We start from the raw sequence: 23701 nt of genomic DNA on the forward strand, positions 1-23701 counted from the left end.
TGGATGAATACAAGGGTGTGGAAAGAAAGGAGTTCTGTCTGTTATGAACTTTGGTTTCTAGTGTGCAAGGATATACACCCTTCTTTTCATCTGAGCACAGGAAAGAACTGAATTACAAACCAACAGATATCTTTCTGTACTGAATTTTTGTTTGAATAAAACTCTACAGCATCCTTAGTATAAGATGCTCTCAGACTCTTTGCATTTTCCAGGCACTTAAAGACACTGTGAATTACAACGTAATTGAAAAATGAGTCTGTTTCTTAGAAATGAAATGTAACCAATAGCCACGGTCTGCTGAGTTAATAGAGAAGCTTAACATCATTATATCTTTATTAATAACAAGGCCAGTCAGCTATTAGCAAGAGCAGTTCATTCACTGCATGTCTCTGACACTTTCCAGGTTGCTTTTTTCATGGTAAATGAGTGTTGCTTGTGCCCATTTTCAGATAATTCCCATTAGCGAGATAAATGCACGGGTGAAAGATCCTACTTCTCTCTACCTCTAAATAGGCACTGCTAACAAGGTGATGGTAGATGGTAGATGTAGTATCAATCTGTGACATGAAAATAAGAAGACAAAAGGGGCTCATAGAGAGAATAGTCCTGGTGTAATAGAGCAGACAGAGATCAGAAAGAGGGACCAGCAGCCCTGACAAAGAGGGGTTCAAGCTTTATCTTACTCCACACTTAGCTAATAGAGACTTGCTAATGGAGAGCAGTGCTGGAGGGGCTGGGACATATGAAGACAGCTGAACTCCCTGGATGCTTGTTGTGTTTTGCTTTATTGAAAGCTCTTGGCTAAATCAATATTAGATACATATATTACAGATGGTCTTTCATTCTGCCCCACAGTCTTGTTTTTAATAAACATCTCAGCGTTTGAGAGACAAGGCAGACAATATGGATATATTTCGTAGACCAGCTGCACATAATATAATCCTCTTGATAGAGCACTATGAAGGATCCATTCTGTTTTCCTCATCCCCAGCAGATGTGCACTCAACAGGTTAGGTAACCTGTCTCAGAAATTCAGAGGTCCACTGAGCTCTAGGCATTGCCAATAAAGAAAAGACATCAGTTTAGTAATGCAGTATATGCCCTCAGGGGATAGCTGTTAGTCTGGGCTGCAGCCTTGTATCTCCTCTTGCTCCATTCACCTCTACACAGGTACCGTGCATCCTTTAGTAGTCAGCACTGTTGCTTAATCAAATATAACTAAATGAAATTCAGTGTGAAGTGTGATGCCTGTTTTAGATCTAAAGAACAGTTTGCATGTTCAGAAGCTTACCCGCTTTTCCCAGCTGTATCAATTCCACTGTTGAAATACATTTCTGCAATCTTTTGCCTTAATTCTATCTATCTGATGAACAGTGTGAAGTCTAGTAGTCCTTAAGGGAAAAAAACTATTTGCTTTCTGATCTAGTACTTGGCAACTCTGCTCACAGCAGGGGGTTGGATTTAGATAATCTTTAAAGTCCCTTCCAACCCAAACCATTCTGGGATTCTCTGAAAAAGTGGATACATCCAACCAAAGTGTGGTGTTCTCTCATGTAAATTACACTGCAATAAGAACTTATTTTTCTTACAAGCCTCTCTAGAAATGGATTATCTAAATCATCCTCTGAAATCAACATTCCCACTACCAAGCAATCTTTCCAGAGCCAACAAGCGTTCAGCCTCTTAATGCTCACTGCAATTTCTAAACACCAGGCAGATACAGCTTTTGTAGTGATGATTAGGGCGGCCTGTGCATCAGACAGTGTTAGCAAATGTTTGTGAAAAATGCTGCTGGATTCACCCCTGTTCCTCAATCATATGCTAGTTATTATTTCAGATATTTTTAGAAAATATTCCCCCCTCCTTTATTTCTCCTAATTATGGAGAAATAGGTGTTTGTGACTGAAATTTACCCTGTACAGGTCCTAGAATGTTAAAGTTTCTGTGTACTGCAGCTGAAAAATACTGCTGACTGGTTGTTAGGCATGCTCATGCATTAAAATACAAAAACTATCTTATAAAAAAACCCTTTTTTAAAAAAAAAAAAGTTTTACTAGATCAGCCTATACTTCTGTTTATTTTTATTCATTTTTTTTTGCTATCAGTTACAAAACTAGACTAATACCACTGGTGATATTAGTTAATTTGAAAATTATTTAAGAGTGGCTTTTAAAAATAATAAAAAACAAACAGATAACCATGCAGTTATACTTTTTATTTCCAGAGGTAAACTTCATAAATGGAGTCTGTTTCATTCAAGCATTTGGATAGGTCTGCAAGGACATTTTCAAACTCGGCTTATTGCCTGTGCAGCTGGCGTGCAACATTCAGCCGTGGTGGCTGGCTGCACTGGCCTGGATGTAATCTTGTTTGCGTAGTCAGTCACACACAAAACTGAGAATTACTCTACTGTATGATCAGGGTATTCATTACTTGCTGCATCCCACTTTAAAGGTTTCGTTCACCCAATCAAGAAACAAAGATGACACAGTGTTACACAGCTGAACTGACACAAAATGAATTAACCCAGGAGCTGGATCCTGGGCTACCAAAACTGTCCAGGAAATCATATCTGGATAATTAGGGAATAGTTCTTAGAAGGAAAAAGAGCTTTATTTGGTCCCAATGAATTTCTGACACATATGCTTGCATGAATACAAATTAAAAGAGTAGCAAGAAGAGAAGAAAGACACTAATGCATCTGCAACAAGGCAGAGAGGATCCCATGAAAGAAATCTATGGTATTATTCAGCACAGTTTGTCCAAAAGGTGGCTGCAGTGGAAATGCTAAGTCATGGATTGAACCAGTGATTGAGCACCTGGTGGGAAGGCAGGGCTGACTCAGGGGAGCTCAGGTGCATGCAATGCAGCTGAGTGACTGGAAGGGATGAAGCCAGGATCCACCTCTTCCCAGACCTCGTTTAAGGTTTGGTAGTGGAGGTGAGGGTATTTGTTGCTGGAGATCCCTGCCTACTTTGGCTCTTCTAAAGGTAAGCTGTTTTTCTTCTTTTGTTTCTATATCTGTGATTGCTCTAGTTGGGCTTGTTTTCATTTGCTGCAACCTAGGATTGTTCTACTCTGCTATTATTGTTGTATTTTTCTATCATATTTAAGTATTATAGCAGTATATAGTATCATTAGTGTTGGAAAAGACTACTCAGGCTGCCTAGTCCAACTATTAAACTATCCCCACCATACTGCTAACTATATTTCTTCATGCTGTATCCGCACATCTGCCTCTTCAGAGGCAATCATACCACCATCTTCCTGGGTAGCTGGTTCTATTGCCCTGCCACTATTTCTGAGAAGAATTTTTTTCTCATATCCAACCTGAAGTTAAACAACAGAAGTTGTTTGTGGACAGTTTGATCCCTAGATATTTTGGGATCACACCATGCTTATGGGTCTTCCCATAGATCTATCGCATCTTCCCTCAACATGTGTTCAGCAGCATCCTCAATCTGACTCAGTGTGTTACACTGGTACAAACCCTGTATGGGGAACTGATCAGTAAGTGGTACAGATGGTTGTTCTTATGTGTAGCAGTCCATCTGGTATGGAACGCTCAGGTATCTGTGCTGCTTTTCATAGACTGCGTCTGAATGCAATTGCCACTAGAGTGCACAAAACATGAGGCGTGTGCAAAACCTGAGAACAATCTCTGTCAGAATGTATTTCCTTTTTGCTTTGTGATATTGTAGAATGGCAGTCTTCAACAAATTGATGTTGAAAACAGCAACAAGAACAAAAAGTTATTAGCATCAAATTTCTACTAACCATAAGTAAATAAAAATCCTGAAGACCCTGGGAAGTTCTCTGAAAAACAAAAGATTCTGCTGAAAGAAAATTCCTATTTGCAGCCTGCTTTAACCAAGTCTTGATTGCTTGTGCTAGTGAATAACTCTGGTGAACACTTCTCAACACCTCTATACCTGGAAAAGGTATATTGATAAACATTGATGTTTCCCTGATAGAGTCTTCCTAATGTTAAGTTACTGTGCATTGGTTTATTGATATTATTTATTTCTTCTCTATTTTTAGAGAAAACTGTATCATTGCATAGCCAGTTCTCTTGTAACATTTGTCTTAAGAATTTTCTTAAGACAAGTTCAGCTGCATAAAAAGACAAGTATGTATGTTTGGAAGGAGATCTGACAGCATGTGAGTTATTGAGGCCTGAAAGGCTGCCAATTGGGTTTTAATGTTTGAAATGAATATTGCTTATTTCACTTCCAAATAAATCTTTGCAAACGTTCTGGAGGCTGATAGGGTGCTACCTTATTTTGGACAATATTTCTCCTGTTTTCCCTTGCTTGTCATTATTTATATCTGGTTAATATTTCACCTCTGATATTTGTGGTTTCCATTTATCAGAAAACAGGGAAAGGTTGCTTTCCATGATATCTTTTTCATGTTTCATAAGGTAGGGTCCCAAATGACTGATTTTTGGCTGAGTAAGAAATAGCAAATTCTCTACTGTCACAGTCTGCATTTTATGAGGCTACATTGCTCTGAGCAGCTGCTGCCTAGTGGAGGGATTGCCCTGTTACAGCAATATTGTGTCCTTAAGCAGCTGCAGATAAACAAATTCACAGCCTTACTGAGAATGCACCATTGCATTTCCATTGGTAATGAGTAAAACATCTACAATACTTTCCATCTGAAATGAGCTTTATTCTAAGCTAAGGATACCAGCAAGTAAGAAAAAAAAGTCACTTGAGGTGGCCAGCAGCCTCCTGGAAACAGTGTTGATATTTCTGCTGCAGGAATAGGCCTTGTGGCAGAGTCTGGATGGAAACATCCCCTCAAGTCAGTGATTTTCACGTCACATGCATGTCCCTGTAGATGACTATGGTGTTGTCGTACATCAGGCACAGAAGGAGGAGTCCCCTAGGGCACAGCTGAACTGCTGGCATACATAAGAAATGTTGGATATGAACATTGAGATCCTGTGCTTACCTGCCACAGATTTATCCTGCATACAGGAATTAATAGGGGAATTAAAAAAATAACTGGGACATCTTTGTGCTTCTCTGGTCCCAGACTATTCTGGTACAAAAAGCTCCCAAATTGACTTGATTTCCTACAGTAATGTTGGTGTCAGCTAAAGAGCCTGAAGGAAGATAACTCCTATCACTTCCATACTCTCAAAACCCCCTTCTACAGAAGTAGGGCTGGATGAATTGAGTAGCAGCAACATTGCTGATTCAAGACCCCACAGGTAATATTTAAGAAAAGGAATTCTGCCATGAGATGTCTTTCCAACTATTTCTCAGTGCTGAAGCAATGTAAACCACTCTCGATTCCGTTCTTTTTCCAAAAAATATCTGTGGTGTTTGTTTCAGAAAAGTGGAGTGACCCTACAGCCAAACTTTGGGCTATGCAAACAACTGTCATTGCCCCGCTACCCAAGGATCAGAAGAGGAGAGGTAGCATTAGTTTAATTCATGACCCTTGTGAGCTAAAATGGGACGTAGTAAAGCTGCATCTGGATTTACATGAACAAACCACCCACTGAAATGCAGTCTTCAAAAATCCTGATTAACAAGTTGGACTTCCAGCTACAAGCAGCCCTCTCACTCTTTTATTGGAAGAATTTTACATAAATTAAAATTAATGCATTTTTTCAACTAGGTCAGTGGAATGTAAATGTTCTGTTCCAGGGAGGATTATACATCATAATTCAGTTAAGGGATGCACAGCACAGATCAATCCTGCTGCATTTATCAAAGCAGAGCTGTTTGGAGCAGAAAGCAACCAAAGTTTTTCTAACATACACTTCGCTGCAGTATTTGAAGGCTCATGAGGCTGAGGAAGGTATTTGCCTGACTTGAGAGAAACCTCAAAATCATAGAATCATGGAGTTGTGGGGTTGGAAGGGACTAGTGGGGATCAGCTAGTCCAATTTCCTGCTAAAGCAGGTTCCCTGCAGCAGGTTGCACAGGAAAGTGTCCAGGCAGTTCATGAATTTCTCCAGAGACAGAGATTCCACAGCATCTCTGGGCAGTTTGTCCCAGTGCTCTGTTACCCTCACAGAAAAGAGATTTTTCCTCATGTTTTTATGGCCTCATTGTGATTTTCTAGTACCTAAAAGGAGCTTATAAACAAGAGAGAGACTGACTTTCTGTTTACAATAGCACAAAGGGAGAATGGGTTTTAACTGAAGGAGGGGAGATTCAGCTTAGATATTAAGAGGAAATTCTTTATTCAGAGGGTGGTGAGGAGCTAACACTGCCCAGCTTAGCTGTGGATGCCCTATTATCCCTGGAGGCATTCAGGGCCAAGTTGGATGAGGCATTGGGCAGCCTGGTCTGTGGGGGGCAGCCAGCCCATGACAGGGAGTGGGAACTGGAAGGTCTTTAAGGTCCCTTCCAACTCGCCATTCTATGATTTATGTATCACCCTGGCTTGGCTTTTCTCTTTGGGCATGGAATGCACATAAACACATGTGCTGGAATGAATGGCTGCACTGATTTCCAGCCACAACAGGGAGACGCATCAAAGCTAAGCAGGCATGTGGCTGTTCTCAGAACTGGACTGTGGTGGTTATTTTGACAGGCTGGAGAAAAGATGATGTGACTGAGAGTCTGATACAGCAACTAATACAAAATCTTCTCAAGAAGGTAACATCTGTCTTCATGACGAATGACATTGAATTATGCTAATCCCCCTTAGAGCAACCCAATCTTTCTTCTAAAACAATATCACAAGTAAATCTTCCAGAGTTTCAGACTTTCTTTTATGACCACTGGAACATAATTTCTATGAATGCAGAATAGCCCCAAACAAACTTGTAAATAGTAGGTGGAAGAAAATTAGGCTTTGCTTTTCACAGAATTCCAGTGTATTCTTTCTGTGCCTCATGCTCCACAGCCTTACCCAGAATATATTTTACCATTACTTATGGTAAGATGTGTTCTAGTGAACAAAATTGAATGTTTGTGTAGTCCATCTCAGATGACAGCCTATGTGGATATTGAGGGAAGGACACAAGGACAGGGAAAGTATTTGTATTTGATTTGTATTTGATGTTCTCTTTGGCAATCAACAGCATCAGAAGTCCTTGAGCTACAGGTTGAAGGTGAATTATTTAGTTTCATCATGGTCCTTTATGGCATGACTTTGTCTAAGTCCTTTTTAAACTTGTTAATACTTTGGCAGCAAGACCCACAGATTAATGTATCACACAGAAAATTCATTCCTTATGGTTTAGATCTAGTGCATGGTAATTTGATTTATTACCCCTAATTCTTGCACTGAAGAAGCAGCGATTAACCTTTTCTTCATTACCTTCTCCATTCTGGTGGTGATTGTATACACTCGAATCATACCCGCTCAGCTTGTTTTCTTTCCAAACTATATTTCCTACTGTAAAAATGCTTCCAGACCTATGACCATACTGGCTAACTTTTTTATATCTATCTAAATCCGAAGTTATAAACTTTTGAATAAGGAGAGCAAAATTGCAACTGTGTTCAAATGTGCGCAAATAGTGTAAATAGTGATTTAACTGCTGCTCTCTGTTCTGATTTATTCTCTCATTCAGTAATTTCAGCTATTCAGATTATCTTCTGATTATTGCAGAGCAATACGTAAGGTTTTCAGATAATTCATACCTTTGTTTCAGTTACCCAAGATCTTTTGAGTGTTGCTATCCGGAGCCCAGCACTGCAGATGTTTAAGTAGTTGTTTTCCTAAGTGCCTTACATTGCGCCTGTCAATACAGAATTTCATCTGGCACTTCACTGTCAGTTGGTATTATAAGCTCCTTCTGGAACAGTCAGCTTTAGCTTTGATTATTATGAATGATTTTGTATTGTCTGTGAACTTCGCCCCTAGTTAGTCTCTTTTACATGCAACTTACAGAGGAAGTGAACAGCATCAGTGCCATCATAAGTCTTTGAAGCACTCCTGAAGTAAATCTGCCTCCAGTCCAGAGGAAATGATGCTGTATTCTGTTATTTGCACAACTACCTTTTCCATTAATCGTCTTTGGTCCTTGGGATGGAGGTTTGTATAAATGCTGTTTTGATTGCTCACCAATTTCATATTTGAACTCCTTCAGCACACTTAGTTCAATGCCACCTCATTCTCATGGTCAGTTCATCCAGAAGGGTCTGTTTTCTAGAGGATATTGGTACTTCTGTACTATCAAATATTTCTGATGAGGACCTGTAACATGGCCTTGTCTGAAGCTTAACAATCTCACTATCAAAGCTCCAGTTCTGGGAACAGTGCAGGTACAATGACTTGTTTATCAGAAAGTAACAATCTTATCCATCTTCCAGAAAAACCAGTCCAGAAGGGTCCTGTGTCTCTGAGTTTAGCTCTTAGACTAAGCGTGAATATTCCACCAGTTCATACCTGGTGGTTCTCTCAGAATCTCAAATTTAAATTCTGTCCTTTGTAACTGGAAAACCTGTAGTGTTGGAATGAGCACTGTACTTTGCATGTAATGCTGCAGAGTAATGTATTTCTGTGAACTATTGTCCAAAAAAAAAAAAAAAACCCCACAAAAAAAACGGGGCACATAGCAAACTCTGCTGCAACCCACCAACACACAGGTGTGGGTCCCAGTTAACAGAAATACTGTGATATTCCAGACAAGTAGAGTGCTAATCTGCTCCAAGTAACCAGCTCTTGTGCTTTTAACAGAAAACTCCTGGGGGAACCGAATTTAGCACCTGTAGAAATCCATGCACAAATCAAATTTGGCTTCATTGGGAATAACGAGCCCAGAACTGCTGTAGCAAACACCCATTTTGGAGAGACTGACTGATCACTGATGCTTTACTTTAATACTAGTTTTGTGATTTATTCAATTTCTTCACTGCAGTATGTACTGCAGATCCCATTTCAATCCGAAATACCTAATGCTTTATGGAGTAAGGACTGGGCACTTCTTTTTTGCAGCTTTTAAGAGATTAGCCTATTCACATGCTCATATTTACATCTGTGTTTTTTAATCATTTTGCAGTGCTCATCGACAGAAGCTATCTGTGTTATTTGGTGCCAGAGTTTTCACTGATCTCAAAATACTTAATTATTTGAGAATTACATAAAGGAAACTATATTTGGCCCTTTTGTTGCTCAGTGCATACTTGATGCATGTGGAAGCAGGATTTAAACCTCGAGAAGGACCAAACCAAGACCAGGCTAATTTTTACATATTATCTGATTCACCAGGAAGAGAGGCAGTGAAAAGCAGGATGAGCTTTGATCATGTCTAATTACAGAATACATAGATATCACCATTGCCATGACCTTGCAAAAGTGTTGTGTTTTTTTTTTTTCCTTCCCAGAAAAATGAAAATTTCCTTAAAGAAACAGCTGTGTCCTGCCTGCAGCCTGAAGAAGAATGGCATTAGTCACATGCAGTTCAACACGTAGCACAATTGTAAAGTTCACTCTATGAGACTGACAGGAGCTATTCACATCAGCCCCCTCCACCATCTGCCTGAATGGCAGCGGCTGTGGGGTGGTGACAGCCCCCCTGCCTGCCCCAGTGCTTGGGGACAGACTCTGAGTTGGCCCCATGTGTGGTAAATCGGGGGTTGAAAGCAACGGGAGGATGTCACTCAGGTCAAAGCAGATTGTCCAGAGAAAAAAGTGGGGAGGGAAGAGTCAAAGCTAGTGGGAGTACCAATTTGCTGTTCTCCTGGGGAAAAGGTGTTGGCTCCAATATGGTGAGAAGCAAAGAGAACAGCTGAGTCTGGGGCAAAATCCTATATCTTCCTCCTTCCTCACTTCCTGACCTTGGATTTAGGGACAGGTTCTGAGTCCAGAGGGCAACCTGCTGGAGGATTGAATGCAGTCAGTGTCCCCTCTTGGTATGCTTCAGGGTCCCTCCTGTAGTCTACGAAGGTCAGACTGGATGAAGGAGTGAGGTTCATTTTCATCCTGTCACCTGTTTTTTCTTGTTTCCAGATGGTGACTTCTCAAAACACAAATTCCTGCTATCAAACCCTGGGGCATGTGGCCCAGCATCCTTAAAATCCTTTCCTCTCCAATAGCAGTAGTTCTTAACGTCACCAAATTCCTGCAGTATGATGTTAAGCATCATCTCCCACTTTTACGCCACTGGCACATCATTAACATTAATCTCCTTTTTTCTCCTCACCTCTCCAAAACACAATGAACTGAAATCTTTGAATTTCTAAAGAAATCTTTCCTACAATTTCTAAGCTTTGTTTTTAAGTAGAAATCTGTTTACTACTTTTTTTTTTTTTTTTTTTTAATAAATGGAGGTTGCCTAGTTTTAACTTGCATAAGGAAAAGATGAGAAGAACAGTGCTTGGCATATGGACATATCCCAGACAAAAGAATACTGGTCCCAAATCAGGGAGGGCAAGAAGCTCATTTTAACCCAGCCCGGAAAGTATACTGGCACTGCAGTATGCAGCGGAGTTATACTGACAGCAGGGTGAGCCCTGTGACAATGTTTATTCAAGTTAAGACGGAGAAAAAGTGCTCTTTTTAGGAGAGAAAAAAGCATTTTGTGTAAGCCAGTGCCAGAACAGTGATTTTTGCATCACCTCTGTGCTACTCAGATTTTCATTAACTGCTCTTTGCTTTAGTGATCATTACAATAGTAGCAGTGATTGGAGTATTTGTGTTATCTCAGCTGCCCAGTGCACTTACTGCACTGCCTCCTCTCTTAATGGTTTGCATTACTGGATCTGCTCATGCAGTCCTGGAATGATGCTGATGTTGGAATATCTGTGCTGCACGAGTCCCTGAGAGTAGAAATAAGCTGGAAGAGGTTCTGGGGTAGAACTGGCTAAATTGTGATACCAGTTACAATGAGTGACGTTTTTAAAACACTTCTTGGGTATTTCTGTGGAAGAAAATAATTTTTCAGAGTTTCTGCATGTTTGGGAAAAGCATAACTGCATCCTTTTAGTGAATGGGTTTACTCCTGTGCTTCACTTAGAAAAAGGAGTTAGGAAATTTCACATACCAAAAATTCCCAAGAAGACAGCTGTCGGGAGGTGACATGTCAGATATGAAGTGGCTCTCCAGCTGGTCCCTGTCTGCATGCTGGGAAGGCATGTGGAGACATTTTTTCAATTGCTGTACTAGTTTGACACGTTCACAGTGGAAAATGATGTATCATTCTTGAGCCTTTGGTTGGTGGACACTTCAAAGTGCACTGGATCCTCAGAGAGGAGTGCCCTATTGTTAATTGTTCCTTTCACATGTACATTGGGATGAACATGGTGAGAGCAGTGAGGAACAAAAGGGCTCCGGTGGTCTCTTAGGGAAAACCCTGTGCAGCTCAACCTGAGTCTGACCTTGAAAGGGTGGGTTGCTCTGCTTCTTAAATCCTGCTTGCTGGTTCATTCCTCTTTAGCTCCCTGCCGTTACCCAGCTGCAGGAGAAAGGGATGCTGGAGCGGCAAGTGTGGTGAGGCATGGGAAGCTGCCACGTGGTGGCCAAGGAGCTGTGACCAAGGCAAGTGGTCCTCCTGGAAGGCACAGGCATAGATGGGCGTTTGGAGAGAGCTTCAGTGGTGTGGGAGGAGTGCTGGGTTCTCCATACACACAGCCACAAATCCCCTTTCTTTCCTGTAAATCCCCTATAATTGATTGTTGGACACCCAGTATATGACATGAGTTTCTTAGGCCTCTGAGGACGTGGTTCATTAACATCCTCAGAAACTCCTTTGCTACCAGGCACCTGTCCCACATCTCTCTTTATCTTCCTTCCCTGGACATACCACTTGGGGATACAGTGTACATGTTGTCCAGGGTGTGGTCAAATGCTCAAACACAGCAGGAAATTTGTTCCTCCAGAGATGTGAAGCCTTGATGTGCATCTTGTCAATTGTGCTAGAAAAAACTTCTCTCTGTAAACTCAGCTGCAGAAAAAGGACCTGTGTCAAGCTACAAAGAGGCCAGGCCCCAGCTAGTGTATCCCAAAATAGATGCTTGAGCAGATGACTGGAAACTCACCCCCACAATCTTACTGGAGAAGATTGCATGGAGACGTGAGGCAGATGATGTGGTTAGCTGCACTAGGTCTCCTGGGAAGGAGCTGCTTTTGGAATAGAAACTGTGAGAAGATAAGCCCCAGTGCCTCCAGCACTGTAAGTAAGGGCAAAGCTGCCCCTCACTCTGCTGATATAATCCCATCTCACACAGCACAGAGGTGCCTTTAAGGCTTTCTACCTTGCCATCAGATTGCAACCCACTGCAGTAGTGCAAAGGCTCTGTGGCATCTTCTGCTGTGCAGTGTCCTAGCCCAAGGTCTCTCCAGATCTGCAGCACCTGAGTACTGAAATATATGGCTTGGGTTGGACTGGGAGAAATGGTGTGAAAATGGGGTGGCAGCGCTGAGCATGCTGGCATAGGAAGACTTGAGGAGTCCTCAGCCCAGCATACAGTGGTACAGTCTAGATCTTGTCCTTCTCTAAAGAAAGCTGGATTAAAAGAAATAAATGCAAAATATTGCATCTGTCAGCTCTCAGACCTTCAGTGCCTTACGTTGGCAAAGAAGATTTTACTTGCAAAATGAGAGATAGCTTGGACTTCAGTCCCTGCTTTCCCAGGGCTGGTAGTCTCTTTCTGGCTGTGGGCATGCTTACCCTGCCACTGTCCCTCTCCTCCCATCCCTGGGGTGTTGCAGGCAGTGGATCCCAGGCTGGTACATGGGGCAGCAGCCGGCTCCACATCACCCACGTATACCAAAGGCAGCCCTCCTGCTCTCCTATTCCCCTAGCTCCCAGTTTTGCTTTGCTATTAAGTTATTGCTACCCCTCAGGGACAAGCCTGCACGAAGGCAGAGGGCTCACATAGCTATGCATCAGTAAAGGAAGCAGCTCAATTAGCATTTCACACGCCTTTTCTTCCCTCTCTTCTTACCTTCCCTGCAGCGGGCATGCTTTCCCCTTAAAGGATTGTCCTGTTTCTGCTCCTTGCCAGCGTTGGCAGGGTGACAGTAGTCGAGTGTGCAAACTTGTGCTATTGTCCCCAGGCCAGGGGGAGTCATGGAGACCCACTAATATGACACAGGAAAATGTTTGCTGATGGCAATTCTATGGGCTTTGTCTAACTCTTTCTCCATCATGACGACTCGATTTAAGTCTCTAACTGTTTGACTACAGATGCAAGAGTACTATCCAACTCCATCCTTTTGTCCGGGTAGTTTGAATGGGTAATTCAGCTTTTGTGTAACTCAATTGAGGGGGCAAACATAAAGACAAGATTCTTGAGCGCTCAAGCTCCCTTTCCATGGATATCTGCACATCTCTTTAGAGATTTGTTCCTTTCCTACCTTTTTCTGACATCATCCTCCCCTTAAAAAAAAAGTCTCTGATGGGGAACGGTTAAAAGTAGGCTAGCCCGGTCCCCCGTATTACATTGTCCTGTGCCAATGAAGCATGGTCAGTATCAGCCCACAGACAGCTTCGGGGAGTGCATAGAAAAGGGTGCCTAAACTTTCCTAACTCATCGTCGGCACTTTTCCTTTGGATTGTGCCTTTAAGAAAGAAAGGCCTTGGTAGGGGTGAAGAGGATAGGGGAGAATGGTAGAAATCGCGGGGAAATGATTGTATTTATTAGCTGTCTTTCTGTGGCTGTTCCCATGGTGACAATTTGTGATGGCAAAGAATGTGAGAAGGGGAGGCTGATGCCTGATTGGGATGCTTTGTATTTGGCAAAGTGGCTCCTGATTGGTCTGAGAGAGCCCCGAACTCAGCAGAGTCGATATTCATTCAGCTTGCTCAAGTGCTTGCTCAACTGCCTCCACACACACCGGCTGCCTCCGTCGGGCCTGGCAGTGTGTAACCTGCCTAACAAGATTAGCAGGAAGGGGCTCTTCTTCACCAGCACCCACCGGAAAGCCCCAGCGTGCCGGGTGAGTGTCCGCGCTTGCTTGCAGGGACACGAGAGCAGCTGCCTTGGCTTCTTCTCCCCACCTATGTCTCACCTAATGAGATTAAGTGAGCAGCCCTGTGCCGGAGGCTGAGCTGGGGCTGCAGGTGCATGGCAGCCTGCCTGCATAGAGGTGAGGTGGTGGACAACCTGTATGCTTAGCTGAGAAGTTTGACATCTTCTCTCCACCTCCTGCAGTGCTCTTGATGCTTTTTGAATGCAGGCTTCACACTGCCTACCGTGTCTTGCAGATTGGCCAAGGCTTACCTGAAACGGATTATAAACATTTAATGGGAAATTCTGCACAGCTCATCCAGTGAAATGGCATCGGACAGCGAGGTAAAAACCCTGCTGAACTTTGTCAACCTGGCCTCTAGTGACATCAAGGCAGCCCTGGATAAATCTGCTCCCTGCCGTCGGTCGGTGGACCACAGGAAATATTTGCAGAAGCAGCTGAAGCGCTTTTCTCAGAAGTACTCGCGGGTGCCACGGTGCCACCCTGCCAAGCCCCCGGAATGTGGCCCACGCCGTGGAGCAGAGGACAGGGCTCGCAGCTGCCAGCCTGAGGTGCCCGACCCTGGCCCCCTCAGTGCGGCTGCCACTGAGAAGATGCTGCAGGCAGCCGAGGTGGAGGAGAGTCTGGCGGGTGAGCAGGCTGTGCCAGAGCAAAACCCTGAGGTCAACAGGCCAGACCAGGTGCCCATGAGGAAACGACAGCTTCCTGCCTCCTTCTGGGAAGAACCGCGGCCGCCACAGAACCTCCCAGCCAGGGGCTTCCCCACGGGCCCTGAGGGGCTACCAGTCCCCAGGGACCCTCCTCCCTTCGAGGGAAAGAAAAACAAGAGGAACCAAGAGAGTATTGGACCTGAGAGTCATGAGCCTGCCCTGAATGCAGGCGAGAAAGATGCTGCTGGTGTACTCTCAGGCCGGGTGGGTGCCTGGACCTGCTGCCCCTTCCCCTGCCCTGGGCCAGCTGTTTACCAACCCCCAGGAACGCTGCCTCCATCACCTTTCTCAGGGCTAGGGCTGTGGAGGAAGGGCGCTGCCACACTGCCAGCTGAAGCACAGCCCTTCTGCAAGGAGGCAGAGGGCACAGGGCAGAAACTCTACAGGCCTGTGGTTTTGAAACCCATCCCTACCAAGCCTACCATCCCCCCACCGATTTTCAATGTTTTTGGCTACCTTTAGCCAGAGGAAAGGGCCAGAGTGTGTGACACTGGACAGAATAACCCCTTAGAGGGGGTTGAAACACCAGGTTGGGCAGTGGGCACAAGGAGCTGGTTGTGTGCGGAAGGAGCTTCCATCCAGAGATGGTGTTGGCCCCTGCACAGGCTGGAGTGAATTAGTAACTGTACAGCCTCCATTCTTCTCTTTCCAGGTAAAAATCAGGAATAAGCCCTATGAATCTGGTGGCATGGCATGTGTGGCAAATCAGACCTTTTTTATGGAAGCACATTGTTGGAGCCATGGCAAGCAGGGCTCTGGGCCACTTGCAATGTTGTTGCAATTGTAACACCTCGGAGAACCTCTTCCATGTGGGAGCATCTTCCCGGGTTGCCCTGCAGGCACAGCACTGAAATGAAATGAATTAAACTCACTGAAACTGTTTTTGTACGTTTAAGTAATTCCGGAGAAGTCAAGATATTCAGGTCACTTCATTTTGCGTGCAAGAGACTGGAAGGACAGTATTTAATGTGGAAACTACATTTGTGAATTGATTTAAGCTCTTCTTGTGTGTAAATACTAAGAGAATTGAAAGAAAAAATAAAGGAAGAAGGGAGGTAATTTTATTCTGGTGGTTCTGCAAATGCGATGTTTTTACTTTTCTCACTGAATAGATGCAGGTTTAATTTGCAGCTGCTGGTTAGATATGACAGCTGAAATCTCTGCTTATTTAGAGTGATGTAATTCAGATTTAATCCTGAGGCTGGGAAATCAATGAGTGTTAAACTGGTGCAAATGGGAGCAGAGTAAGTTTCTGTTTCATAAATTGTTCCCCATCAACCAAGATAAAAATAAGGTGTTATGCATCAAATACAAAAACATAAAATATGACAGAGAAGTGTTTATAATAGCTTGCCCTCTTTTTTCTCTAGCAGGGATCTTTTCTTTTGTCTGATTTTAATATACAGTCACAAGACCTGGCTACAAATGATCTGCCTATTGTTTTCTTAATTATTTTGGTGAAATGGCATGGTAAAAGCTAATAGGTGATTGTTTTAGTTAAGCTTCTCTTAAACCCATTGAGAAGGTGTTGCTAAGGCACAGAACATGGGACCTGAAAGGTTTAATATTGTGTACCTCCATATTCAGTTATACTGGAATAAATCACTGAGATCAAGAGATGTTATAGGGGGAAGGGAGGGAGAGGAAGGACAGAGAATGGGCATCTGTGCCCTCTCTGGGCCTGAACCTGCTCTTCTTGGAGTGAATGGGAGCTTCTCTTGGGACTCAGCAAAAAGTGATCTTGATCTGTTTGGCCCCTGGCTACTGTAGTGCTCCATCACTCCTGGTATCTCTACGAAGAGAAAAACAGGCCGTGCTTCTTTCAAGCACACTGCAGTCATGAAAAAATTATCATCTTAAGCCACCATAGAGTTTAATTTTGGATCTTCTGATGGGACTTGCTGTTATGTAACCAGACTGCAACTGCAGTTAGGATATAAACTACTCTCAGGCTGAAAGTAGTTTACTCTTTCCCCAGACCTCTCAGTTTAAGCCACTGATGCTCATTTCAATGAAAATAATGGCTGTAGTACCTTAGTCTTTCATTGTTTCATATATGTATCAAGCATGTATCTGCAACTCTGTGCAAGGTGCAAAGTGGTAAGGAGCTGGTCTAAGAATTCAAGGCATCAGATTTGCTCTTGACCCACGTATGAAGATGTCCTTATGCTTTTGTCTTTTTGGGAAAAAGAATCCATGAGGAGACGGTAGCCTTCTTTAATTTAGTGAACGGAGAATTGTGGATCTTAAATTGCAGAGCTGGAGGCAAGGAAATGTTGTATGCAATTAGATGCACTTTCTCACATAAGCAACTCTGTATCACTGTTGTAATCCAGATGAAGCCAGGTGCTGAATCTCTCTCCTGGTAGCCAATGCAATGCACTCTCCTTGGCACTGCTTTTCATGTGGGTGACCCGAGAAGCTCAGGGAATGAAAAACGGGTATTGCAGTGACTGTTGTGGACAAGTGTTCCTTCTGGAGTTCAGGGGAGAAACTTGAAAGTGGATTCCACTAGACTGTGGATTTCATCAGTATGGCAAAGTGAAGAGCTTCTGTAGAAATTTTATTTCTGAAGATATTCAGAAAAATAAGAGAGTTAAAATCAAGATTCTACCTTTTAGATACTAAATTTTTGGTTTTTTAGTCTTTTGAAGTGATTATTTAAATATATTTTGCTGCGTTTTCGATGTAGCAGCACAGCCTGCTTTTAAACTAAGCTAAAGGATAGAACCAGATTGTTCCAAGTGATCTCCAGCATGCTTATATTTATGAATTTACTGTCAGATTCAGGCCAATATTATGTTTTAAAATCATTACATTCCACTGTGACATAGGGCTTCCTTCCCCAGCACAGGGCAGGAGGTGGCCCTTGAGGCTCTGAGCTGAAGCATCAGTGAAATAAAACATGAATGATCAGAAGCCAGTTGCTAAGTACATTCAAAATCATAGAATGCGGATGTATTAGACATTTCAAAAGGTGTGCAAAGAATAACAACTGTCTCTCTACCAATATTTACTATTCTCTCACCCCTGAGACTGCCATCAGAATTATTAATTGTGCAAGCTTGGATCGATTTAGACTTTTCCTGGCTGTTCCACTGTTTAGTTGTTTAATTTTGCTATCCAGGAGAGCTGATAACACTTTAGAATCTAATCGTTTAATTCATACTTTGTTGGAAAGATGGAAACATAACAATCAAGAGCTGCTGTCTACTACAACAGTGCAAATTTAAACTGTTAAAACTACAATAGCATTCATAAATAATGGTAAATGAAAATATTCCGTATAAAATAAAATAAAAACCAAAATAGTGCACACAAACATAAAGTGAATTGCACATGTTGCAGTAGGATAAAGTACAGTAACCTGGTCATGAAATATTCCTATTGTATATCACAAAAAGTTATAATCTCTGAAGGAGCTGGAACTATTGATCTGCTTATAAAGCCTAGTTTGCTTGGGATGTTGGGTATTTATCTTATCACAGTTTTAGACAGATGCACTAAATGTTCATCACATTTGTACAGATTCAGCATCACACATTAAACATTGTGCCAGTGACTGGAGTGTAGGAGAGGTAGTTGGCTCCATTTCAGTGCAAATAAATGTAAACTGACTGAGTGAAGGTTTGCAGTAAAGATCAAGCAGAAAGGGCATAATAATGTAATTACTAGGCTCTCCCTCTAACATACATCTCTCCTAAGTTGCTGTGCACACTGTGTCCTTACCCATCTCACAGCTGTGGTATGCTCACATCAGGTCAGTGGCTGTTGCTCAGGACAGACAGCTGAGATCAACCAGGATATGAGTTTCTCAGCAAAGATGAAGGTCTCTTGGTGAAAAGAAGAAATGGACTTTCTGTATTTGCTCCACCCAAGACCAGTTTCATCTTGTCCAGAGACATAAAAAGAAGCTGTTATTCATGAGACTTTTGTGTACATAACGATGTTGGTTCAGAGAAAATTCCCAGTTTGGGATGGTTTATGAAATCTCATCCCTGCAGCTGGTGATTTCAAATCCTTCTGTAAGCTAGCAGTCTCCAGAGCTGACACCACACACCAAACAAATGCTTACTTAAATGGTCTCCACCAGGTCATGCTCAGCTCTATCCACTACCTGCAACTCTGTTATATTACACTTATTTAATTTCAACAATATTTCTTCTGATTTATATAAATGTGAGTAAGACCTGGACCTTCACTGCTCAGCCCCATTAGCTAAGGGATGCAATAATTCCACAGATGACTTTCCATTTCTCAAACTATCGCTTACAATTGTATAGTCTAATTTTTGGGCAGTTCTTTGTGGAGCTAGGAGTTGTACTCAATGATCCATATGAATCATGATCAACTTGGGATATTCAGTGATTCTATGATTATAATTACAGCTCTTTCCCTGACAATACAGACTCACAAAGGCTGGAGGAGTGCTTCAGAGGGATGCTTAGCCAGCTCTTCTCTGTATGGCCAGCAGTGGTGGCCAGCTCCTAAATGGTGTCGTGGAGAGGCTCCATTTTCTGAATGGCCCTACTGGGTAGGTGGCACTGTACCTCCAGAGACCTCACTCCTCCTCTAAGAATGGTGGAGTTAACACTTCAGGACAAGGAGGCTGATGGAATTTCAACAGTGGAGGAATTTCATCTTATTTTATAAAGCTTTGAAGATCACAGTTCAGTGAGAAATGAAACTGTTGTTTCCACATTTAGGAAGAGGACAGCTATGGACAGTGCGCTTGCTGTGACCATTTCTGCTTTCATTCACATCCTATGCCATGAGTGCTAAATGCATTTCACACAAAACCATCACAGAATCTGGATTTTTGTGCCCAGATAGGCCCATGTGTGCGCAACACACTTTTAGTGCTAAGTTGTGAAACCACATACAAAATCAGTCCAGTGCATTTTCCCTAGTTAAATTTCTATCTCATTTCATAGTATGCAGGCCAAAAAACAAAAACAGATCTGTCAAGTCTCTGGTGGGAAGTCAAAACAATCCCTATTTCACAAGTCTTATGTCACCTAAGGTAAGAATGGGTATGCTTCTAGAATAACATCTGCCAAGACATGATTCCAAAATTAGGTTCTTCCATCCTTACTTAGGCGCCTGATCAGGACCGAGGCATTCATTGAATTTCAGTGGTTCAGCAAGTCACACCTGTCAAGTGAGCTGTAGTCACTGCCAATAACCATTCGTGGGCTCCTCAGCCTCCCCAGCTGTGAGGGAATGTGACTTGTTAAAAACTTCAATAAAAGAATTTCACGGACAATTATAGCGGTTCAGCTGATAGATGGCAAGTTGTTAAGCTGCCATAAATCAGTTGTGTATCTGAGCTGTAAATAGGTGACCTAATTTTCAGAGAAGCTAAGATAATAACTTTCGTCAATGTCAAAAGAACTAATAGATACTTCTAACTTCTGAAGTCTAGAAATTCAAGGCTAAATCTTAGGACTTATTCCATCTCAGTAATATCTGACACCAGAGTTATCCACTGGCTTCAATGTAACTACACCTGGCACAAGAATCTTGGCACTGTTTGGGCACCTGAATAAAGATTTAGAGCTAACTTCTGGGCATTTTTTTTCCTAAATCTCAAAGTCTCATCATCTTGAAATAACCTCTCTTTTTTTCAATCATAGTATTATTATAGTCACAGAAGTCAAGGAAGTAAGAGAGGCTGAGTTTCATAGGGACAAGATCCTCTAGTGGAACAGTAGATAAAGTTTGTGTAGCAGTGTGGCTGTTCCCTGTGTATCTTGCCTTTCTTCTTCATCACTGCCCATGTTCCTCTAGGGCTTTGTTCTGTTCAGGCACCAGCTTCATGACAGACCATGGCTACTGTTTACAGTACAACTACTTCTAATTTACAGAAAAGAAATATATATTTATATGAGTTGCTTTCAAATCCCCAGTATAGAAAATCAGAAAATACAGAAAATTATCTCAAACAGAATTTCACTAATTTCACTGCCTTCTTATGTAATACAACTTGAACTGTATTTGCTAGGTGTAAATACAGTTCTTACATCCTCCTTCAATAAAGCTTTTCTCAGCTTTTAAAGGAATCTGCACATCTGAGTATAGTTAAAAGTTCTGAGCTTTGAATGTTCAGAAATCAAGTACTCGACTGAGAAAGGTCCAAAAAATTTTTACCAAGACAGTGTCAAACTATCAGAGAATTAGCAACCAGCACACTGAACAGAAATCCAAAACACAGAGTAGAAACTAAAATAAAAATCTCAGTCAGTGAACGAAATGTAGTTGTTTTCCCAAATATTTTGACTCTTAACAGCTTCTGAAATGTGATCACAGCAAGGATGCTAAGCTCCACCAGACCCCAGATCAGTGAGTACCCTCACTGGTACTTGCTTCAGCACTACTCATTTTTCAGCCTTGGCTTTCACTTCTTTTTCTTTGCTAACCAAGCTCTGAAGTGGATCACGTGTGCTTCCTCCTGTAAAACCTGATGTTTAGATGTCCACTCCTTTTTCTTCTCACTCACTCCAGAAGCTTATTTCTTGTAGATTAGTCATTGGAAGGCACTTGACCAAGCCAGCAGCTTGGTGTGTGCCACTTCATGCTGCTGACTCTGAGTGACATGCCAGGAAGCTGCTGAAAGTCTACCATGCTTGAGGTCACTGTGTGTAATCATGCTGTAAGTATCGAATCAGTCTGTATGGAAGAGGCAATGTGTCAATGAGTTTAATGCGATTTCTTCCCATCAAGCTTCGTACCTTGACACGACAAAGATGGGCAAGAGGTCGTGGAGGCTCTGAAAGAGAGACATGTCAAAAATGTGAACTGAACAGATTTAAACTTGAGAGGGACATCCATGTCCGTGGCAAGAGGAAAATGGGAGGAGGAGAAGTAAAAATAGAGGCTTTGTCTGCAATGGTGAGGTGATGTGTCTGCTCATTCATTCTGAGGCATGACATAGGGAAGGAAATAAGGCTGGAGGATGGGATGCTGTATCCCATGACAGCCTAGCAGTGGGCTTTCTAGGAGGATTTAAGCAAGATGCTTCAGAGTACTCAGCCTCACCACTGAAAATAAATGCAATACATTCTCAGTTTATCTTCATGCTGGACAACTAATTCTGATAATACCTGTGAAAGTCTTTGGATCTTGTGAGAAAGGATATTTTGGGAGAGCCGTGGATGCTTGCTGTCCTGCTGGTGTCCACCTGTGGAGGTGGTCACCTTGTCTACTTGCCCTCATCTGCCTACATCACAGGCTCAGACAAATGAGCCTTCGTGCTCTGGCAAGGCTTATTTCCAGTGGGCCAGATCTACATCTGGGGTAAATTCAACATCACGAAGTCAACATACTCCAGCACTTTCTAGTGCCTAATACTAGGTTGAAAAATTTAATTCAATTTCAGTAGGGAAATCCTACTGAGTTTAGGGGATGGATACTGACTATATGATTCTGCAGAGGTCAGGTTAAAAACCTACAGGGCTTTTCAATAGAAAAAATGAAAATGTAAGAGGAAATGGTGACTGACATTTTGAATCCAACAGTGAGAATATTTGTGGCAGATTCTTTTCTGAGTAACCATACCTGCTTTTTCTTTAATGACAGCCCAGTCCTCATAGCTGTCTATATGCTCCTTGAGCCGGGAACAGAGCTGGACGTTACCCACATAATCCAGGAGAACATCAATAATTGGCCCAGCCCAGCGACTTATCTCTGGAGTAGACACCATATCACAAAACTTCAAGAAAAAAACAAATTTGCAACAGTCAGTGAAAGATGAATGCACCTATAGAAATTATAACAGCAAAACCAACCCTGACTACTTTTGTAGTCTTTCTACCAACTGTAGAGGCAACTTCCAGTTTTACCTCAGAACATTTTTTACTAAAGCCCCGTTTAATCGTCCTTATTTAGGTCTGGACCAGGCACAGCCTCCCTTGCCCATAGAGCAAGATGCAGAGCACTCTGAGCTTTAGGATGGAGAACTACGGAAATTCTCAAGCAGTGATCTGACTTTAAGTAGATTCATTTCAAAAAATTTGCCTTCCCACTTTAACCTAAATGCGTGTTATACCAGACAGCTTCATCTATCTCTATTTGGGTGATACACATGTTGAAGATATCTGTGGATTTATCTACATGTGAGCAGTTGAATAAGTTAAGGTGAACTAAAAATCATGCTGTGCAGATAAGAGCTCAGACACGTGGCCAAACACAATTGAACAATGGTCACTTATGCACTATACATCATCTTAGTCACTGAGACTGTCTGTAGGCACCCTCCAAGCCTACCCCAAACAGGAGAGATAATGCACCAGCTTGAATCTCTTTCAGTTTAAGCTCATGTAATCACATATGATCATACATGTATGAGCCCTAAGTCATAATGAATTAAGCCCTTGTGTGGATACTCTTATCCAGAAATAAAATATTATCACATCTATGAAGAACAAAACTACAGAAAATCGTAAGATCTTTTCATTCAAGGTCAAAGCATTCACAGAAGCATGTACTGCTCTTCTGACTTTGCTTCTCTGAGCATTTCCAGAAAAATTAGATATAATGATTTTGGGAAGACCCCAAAATCCAGTGGGCAATCCAGAGTTTCCTACCTGAATTGTTCATAGGAAATGTTGTTTGGGATATCTGACATTCTCCAGTGCCTGCTCCTACGCCATTGCCATGCAGTTGCATATACAACATGCAAACTGAGAATCTGCACTACACCTCCAAAGAGTAAATCCACTCTCTCAGAGCTTAAATGAGGATACAGTTTCTGTGTAATAAAGCACTGTATCTTACTGTTCTCTTTTTGACTCCAACTAGAGAGGTTGCCTTTTATTTTCCTTCTCTTCCTCATTCAAACGCTCAATCTAAAAATATATTTTCCAGACTAAAAATGTTCCCGAACAGGTTACAGGAAAAGATACAGAACAAAATGAAGCAGAAAGCAAACCTGCAACAACAGGCCCTGGGACAGTCTCAGGGGCGAAGTAGCTCTGCTTTTGGGACGCACCGCCTGAAGTCTCGGCAGGCCCCTGAATGCCCTCTCGTGGCAGAAAGATGCTTCATTTCTCCCGCTCACGGTTTTGGCACCGCAATTCGGGAACCGGGTGCTGAGACAGCAA

The 23701-nt window shown here is 42.3% G+C and overlaps 2 protein-coding genes across 13 annotated transcripts in view; one reads left to right on the forward strand and one right to left on the reverse strand.

Moving 5' to 3' along the window:
• Positions 1–2892: 2892 nt before the first annotated feature.
• Positions 2893–17407, forward strand: FAM181A (family with sequence similarity 181 member A). Of its 3 annotated transcripts, none has more exons than XR_007377564.1 (3): positions 2893–2990; positions 7867–8010; positions 9303–12942. XR_007377564.1 is itself a non-coding variant. In XM_048947680.1 (2 exons), the coding sequence occupies exon 2, from the start codon at positions 14196–14198 to the stop codon at positions 15060–15062; it is 867 nt and encodes a 288-aa protein (XP_048803637.1). In that variant the 5' UTR covers positions 2935–2990; positions 14126–14195; the 3' UTR covers positions 15063–17407. The 3 variants fall into 3 exon arrangements, 1 of the variants encoding a protein (XP_048803637.1); XR_007377565.1 differs by lacking the exon at positions 9303–12942 and adding an exon at positions 8978–9202; XM_048947680.1 differs by lacking the exons at positions 7867–8010; positions 9303–12942 and adding an exon at positions 14126–17407 and having other exon boundaries at positions 2935–2990.
• Positions 17408–17528: 121 nt separating this feature from the next.
• Positions 17529–23701, reverse strand: part of ASB2 (ankyrin repeat and SOCS box containing 2) — a 45982-nt gene continuing 39809 nt past the window's right edge. For all 10 annotated transcript variants that reach the window (XM_048947675.1, XM_048947679.1, XM_048947672.1 and 7 more), the window contains 2 exons: positions 22158–22311; positions 17529–21369 (listed from right to left, as the gene is read on the reverse strand). In XM_048947675.1, the coding sequence (XP_048803632.1) occupies positions 21233–21369; positions 22158–22311 (291 nt within the window). In that variant the 3' untranslated portion in view covers positions 17529–21232. The remainder of the gene's footprint in view (positions 21370–22157; positions 22312–23701) is intronic.

The sequence above is a fragment of the Lagopus muta genome, chromosome 6, assembly GCF_023343835.1.
Source record: "Lagopus muta isolate bLagMut1 chromosome 6, bLagMut1 primary, whole genome shotgun sequence".
Taxonomy (NCBI): domain Eukaryota; kingdom Metazoa; phylum Chordata; class Aves; order Galliformes; family Phasianidae; genus Lagopus; species Lagopus muta.

Bases quoted from the DNA above. Each gene is read 5' to 3' on its own strand.
- FAM181A (XM_048947680.1), top strand. From the start codon at position 14,196: ATGGCATCGGACAGCGAGGTAAAAACCCTGCTGAACTTTGTCAACCTG.